Source organism: Plasmodium fragile, assembly GCF_000956335.1.
Source record: "Plasmodium fragile strain nilgiri unplaced genomic scaffold supercont1.112, whole genome shotgun sequence".
NCBI classification, from domain to species: domain Eukaryota; phylum Apicomplexa; class Aconoidasida; order Haemosporida; family Plasmodiidae; genus Plasmodium; species Plasmodium fragile.
The window spans coordinates 29,113-35,281 of NW_012192692.1; the positions used below are offsets into that span (position 1 = coordinate 29,113).

At 39.0% G+C, this 6,169-nt stretch overlaps 1 protein-coding gene across 1 annotated transcript; it reads right to left on the reverse strand.

Annotated features, from left to right (window-relative positions):
- Positions 1–3,230: 3,230 nt before the first annotated feature.
- AK88_05289 (uncharacterized protein) lies at positions 3,231–5,611 on the reverse strand (the record flags this gene model as incomplete). The annotated part of the gene is made up of 5 exons (XM_012482891.1): positions 3,231–3,372; positions 3,514–3,641; positions 4,960–4,995; positions 5,196–5,308; positions 5,560–5,611. The coding sequence occupies 5 exons, from the start codon at positions 5,609–5,611 to the stop codon at positions 3,231–3,233; spliced, it is 471 nt and encodes a 156-aa protein (XP_012338314.1).
- Between the last annotated feature and the right edge of the window lie 558 nt (positions 5,612–6,169).

Here is a 6,169-nt window from a genome sequence, read left to right on the forward strand (position 1 = left end):
AAAAAAAAAAAAAAAAAAAAAAAAAAAAAAAAAAAAAAGAAAACGAAACAGGAATGCGCAGAAAGGCGAAGAACACGAAATTTAAAAATTAAAGCTGAAATGAAATTTAAATTATATTGAAATGAAATTTAAATTATATTGAAATGAAATGTAAATTAAAGCTGAAATGAAATTAAGTTGAAATTAAATAAAACGGAAAAACGAAAGTGAACTCCTTTGCTTTTCTCTTAATAGACAAATGCAGGCACAAAATGGCTATTCCACTTGTTTAAAATATTTTAAAAAAAAAAAAAAAAAAAAAAGAAGCTAAAATTGGTAATATTTTGTTGGAACATAAATTAGGGAATTCTTAAATCGATGAAATGAGGAAATGATAAATCGATCAAGTGAGGAAATGGTAAATTGTTAAGTCGATAAAATGATAAATCGATGAAGTGAGCAATTGCTAAGTCGATAAAATGATAAATCGATCAGATGAAAAGTTACTCCATTTATGCCCTTTTTGCTTCAGGCAACAATTGCACATTTTGTTGCATAAAAAAAAAAAAGGGGGGGGGGCGAATGGACGCACGTGTGTGTACGGTGTGTAAATAGCAAGCGCAAAGGGGGGGGGATGCACCATAGGACGAATAAATGAACGAGCTGACGCAAAGATGAAGTTAAAAGTCGGTCATGTCGTGGGTGTGTACTATCGCATATACAGTTTAGCGAGTGTATAGAGTGAGAATTGGCTGAAAATTCAGATCACAATTTGCGCAAAACAAAAAAAAAAGGAGAGGGGCGCTCGAAATAGCGGGCTGGCATGGAAACGGAAAAAAAAGGCGTCCCACGGGGAGGAAGCGTCGTAAAGGTATGACGCGTACGAAGGGCATGAATGGCACGGACGACTGGGCAGAGACGTTAGGGGCGGCACGGCACAACAAAACGCCACGAACGTGCAGGTGTGCAGAATGTGTCGCTTGAGAAAAGCAGACCTTTTAAGTGCGTGAAAATCTTCGTCCTGCACCGCCGACAAAACAAAGTTGAAAGAAGAGTCGGCGGTTACAAATGAGGGTGGACAAACAACCAAGGCGGGAGAAAAAATTGGGTACAGATGTCACAATTACAATGAACTATCGCAGCGGGGTGTGAATGACACACACCATAAAAAATGGGGTCTACATGCATAAACACAGATTCTACATGCACACAAGGGTACATGCTACCGCGAATACGCGAATGGGTGGTCAGTCGGGAGTCTCTACTATGTATGCAGCTCCTGCGATAGGGGTACAACGCAAATGAACGTTTCATAAATGGCCACTCGACGGATAGGTCAGGCTCGAGGAGGGACTATTCACAGGCGCGTAAGCAGGTGCACGAGGATTCAGTTACATAAGTATTCACCCATAAATGTGCATCTCATACACGTTGACTTTTCGCGTTAGCATGTGTACACATATCTACGGCTAAGTGAAAACTGTACGACGATATATTTTGGTGTACGGCGAGTAAGAAATGGATCCTATGAGTTTCTTCTTTTCCCTTTTCAAAATCCGCACAAAGGGGATAAACCAAAAAAAAAAAGGGGAGGCAAAAGAAAGCAAGGAAAGCACTGCAGGTAAAGAGGTTGAAGAAGGGGCAGGTGTGTTTCCAAAATGAAGGATGTAATAAATGTACAAAAGTGGGATGAAAAAAAAAAAAGAAAGAAAAGAAGAAAAAAAGAAGAAAAAAAGTAAAGGTAAAAAAAAAAAAAACACAGCACATATGATTGGCTAACTCAAATAAGCACAATATGGTATTCCTCCTCACGACACTGTGATGCGTACGCTTGTGCCAATTCCAATTTTGTTAGTAACAGTGAAAATGTGCTGATGCGGGAAAAAAAAAAGATCAAAAACAAAAAACGAAGAAAAGAAGACGTTATCTAGCAATTGTGAAAATATATATAAAAAAAAAAAAAGTTTCGATATACCCCCCTTCCATTCCTGGGTGTATAATACAATTTTGAAAGACGAACTCTGTAGGATACAAAATGCTTTTCTCCATGCATAAGTACATGCACATCAACGTATGAGGTGATCATATGGATGAATCAGCGGCCGAGGGGGGGAGCAAAAAAAAAAAAAAAAAAAACATAACATTCCTGATTACGTATTTTGTTCTTTCTCTTTGCTTAGTGGAATAGTGGCACGCTGCATATTATATGTACACATCTTTGCGCAAAGGTAGAAAAGGAAGAAATACAGGAAGGGCCCAAAAAATAAATAACGCTATATGCGACAAATTCATGGGAGTCCCTAATGTGCATACACTCACACCAGGCTAGAACACATCACATGGGGTTATGCCAACGTATAAAAAAAAAAAAAAAAAAAAAAAAAAACAGCTAAAAAAACAGCCAAAAAAATAGCTAAAAAAATAGCTAAAAAAAAAGAAATAAAAAATAAAGATAGTATTTTTTTTTTTTTCTGCTACCGTTTGTAACACACACTTCGCACAATTTCTACCAGTCGCTGTGCTCACCGTACTGAAACACACTGGGCGGAAAGTCTAGGGACCATTTTTTTAGGGGAACTGTGCAGAGGATATTCATTGGCACGTAAACATTTTAATATGTTTTACAAACCAACCATGGCACAAATCGTTATAAAGAGAAGCACACTGTTCAATACATTTGTGATGTCCCCCTTCTAGGAAATCCTTTCACCTTAAGACATTTGCCTCATTTTCATGGACCATTTCGAAAGGGAAGCAAATATACAAATATAAGCATATGCTTAGCTGCACACCTACAAGTTTAACTAATATACATTTTATTTTTAAAGCCAGGTCAGGCGCTCGGTAGCTGAGATAGGGCTGCTGGCAAAATTTTCTTTTTTCCTTCTTTTCGCAAATGTACTCGCCCTGTGGACACATGTCAAATAGGCAGTGCGTTAAAAAAAAAAAAAGGTAAAGTAGTTGACGTTAATGTTAGAATTTTAGGGTTCCTCCTTTTTCAATGTCACGGAGTAGTTTGACTGTACACCTTGTGAAAATCTCCCTCCCCCCCGTGGTAGTCGTGAATTACAAAAGTGACTTTGTTCCTTTTTTCTCATGAAATCAAGCAAAAGGTTAAAAAGATGAATTAAAATAAAACAATGTAATAACGTAATAACATGGTAGACGGGAAGGGGGGGACATCGGTGTAGGGTTAGCGTTGCTCAAAATGGAGACGCTCCCACAGGCGTGTAGAAAGGGGCCCCCCCTTCTCACGACGTTATCATCTTGTAAATATCCGATTGGCAATTTTTTAACCTTTCAATAACGCCGTTATCGCAGAAGCTCAGGCGAAATGAATGCTTAAAACATTTGTACAGCTCTTCTGTGTGCGGCAGGCATTCCCGAGATATGCTGTAAAAAGGGGGAGAGACACAAGGGAGGTTTTTTATTTTTTTATTTTTTTGGGAGTGATGTGGTGAAGTTTGCACAGGTAACGTAAAACTTGCTGTTGCACTTCCGTTCATTTGATTCATTTTTTTTTTCGCTCCTTACATTTGCGTTGTCGTATTTATCGCCCTGTCCAGGTCGCTGGCGCACCTTTCCTTCGCATTGCTGCTGCGCCTGTTCGACTGCATACACATTTTGTAATCGTTGTAATCCTTGCGGGCTGTCAACGTGTTCTTCGGACAGTAAAAAAAAAAAAAAAAAAGAAAGAAAAACAATGTGAGCGTACGTTTTATAGCATGTTGGGCGATGTCGCCGACTTGCAGATGGACCGTATACACAGTCGCGCCAGATCGAACGTATGCCATGCGCCTTTTCTTGCGAGCCGATACAGGGGTACGCTGTTCCTTCTTAAAAAGGCATCAACAAATGTTCGTAATCCTTCAGAGGCATAAACATGTGCGCCTGATTACATGTCCATTCAGGAATTCGATTTTACGCATCCCTACTTCGCAATTTTCAAATCTGTTCCAATACGCGTGGCACTTACCACACCCATCCTTACTCTCTTCCGTGGAACAAGCACACGCGCAGGGTAAAAATGGCCTAATGGTTGCTTGTTAGTAATATGCACTGTGATGCTAGCCTATTAGCCCAAACGCTAACAGCTGGACGTTTAACAGAGCACAATCCCCACAATATCAAGATTGGAGGTTTGCATTCCTTCTGTGAAAATGTTAAATGTACAAACAAAAAAAAAAAGAGAAAAATTCTTACGTCACGTAAGAAAGGAGCGGGGGGGGAACAAAAAATGAAAAAAAAAGTTACATTAGCTAGTTGAAAAAAAAAAAAACAAACGGAAAAAAACACCTGACCCCGTGCAGGCAAAATGTGCTTTAAATTTACCAACTTATTTTTCACCCATTTGTTCACGTATGCTTCCTATTCTTGTTCGCTTCTCTGTTAACGAACGAAAAACCGTTGTGTAGGAGAAAACAAAAAAAATAAATTAAAAATCGAGCTATTCGCAAAATTGTAATTTTTTTTATTCACGTAAAACGGGGGCACATGGGTATGGTGTCCCTTCATGTCCGAAAAGGAGAATTTGTTTTTTTGCACGCAGGGGGAAGGAACTAATATCCCCAACAACCGGGAAGTTGCGCGCTCACGCATGAACGGTATTCCACTCCGTACACATACATACCTACACACATGTGTAGTTGAACTTGCGGCATACTCGAAATAGTATTTCCTTGTGACAAACGGCCCTAGTTAGCGCGGCCAGTTCCGCCCATGTGTACACACACATTTTTGTAACCTCTCAAAATGGGTGTACATATTTCGATGGGGGTGGATATGCAAATGGGCCTGTATGAGCAATACTGACATGAACCTTTCAAGAATTTCCATGTCATCATCAGCGGGTGGGATATAAAGCAAAACAGAACATAATAAACTTTATCTATTTCTTCCCTTTGTTACTGCGGCCCCACCCTACCTGTATTAATTATTCCCCTGGTAGGACGTCAAAAATGTAAGGGAGTTTTTATTCACCTTTTGCAGCTTCTCGTCCATGCACTTCTCATAATTCTGCAAAGGAGTAAGGAAAGACAAATAAATAAGTTTCGTTACTTTTATATATATATATTTTTTTTTTTTTGCGGCCAAATGGCAGAAACGGTGGTCAAGATAAAAACTGAGTTTCACATTTGAGGGATCATTCCAGTTTACACATCAAGCTGGATCTCATGTCTTCATTCCATGTTAAAAAAAAAAAAAAAATGCCTTACTATTTTTAACGGTTGGCACTGATTTATGCCATCGCTGTCGATCTGCTCATTTCCGTGGGGTTGCAAATTTTCGTTCAGGCACTTGAAAAATTTATCTGACGCGGACTCGCACCCTGCTCGCGCAACGTGGGTAGTAAAAAATTAGGGGAGTGAGCATATGTATAGAGGCATACGTACACGTGGCTTCAACCATTTTAACGGTGTGTGCGTGCAACTGGTCCGATTTCTTAAAGACGCATCCGGACGCAAAGAAAAAAGTGAAACGGAAAAAGGAAAAAGACAAAAAAAGAGGCCTCTCACTAATACAAAGCCGCACAACCAGTTCTTATATTTCTCACTTTCACATGGAGCAACAAATATTTACCTTTTAACACCGCGGGGAAGTACGCTTTCATCGAATCGATCCCGTTACTCATTTGTTCGTTTAAAAAAGTGGAAAGAGGGGAAGGAAAAAAAAAAAAAAATTCGCCTCTTCGAAATACGTATTCTTCTTTTTTACCTTGGTGCTTGTGTTCTTTCTTCTTTATATGTAGGGAAAGGAAATGAATTATGATTGCCTTTAAAAATTACGCTACCTTCAACTGCCTTGCTTAGGGCATTTTTTTTTTTCACTAGATTTGCTTTAAACGTGGGTTGCTTCGTTTGTATTTTGTATTTTGCGTACCTTTGCTGTTTTTTCTTCTCCGTTTCAGGGAGGGAGAAGTTTTTAAAGCAACTTAACATGGGTTGAGAATTCTACACAAATGTGGTGTTTCTCCTCAAGTGAGTTAACAAACACTGGAATGTCAAAGGGGGGGAACACAAAGAGGACCCAGTTTTTATTCACTCTCTATATTAAAATAATAACAGTGCACATAAATTCATGCAGATGGAGTAGTCCACTAATATGTTAGTGGTGTCATAGTTGGGGCATTTTTTTCGGCAAGGTTGCATGTGGGTACGAGAAAAAAAAAAAAAAAAAAAAAAAAAAAAAA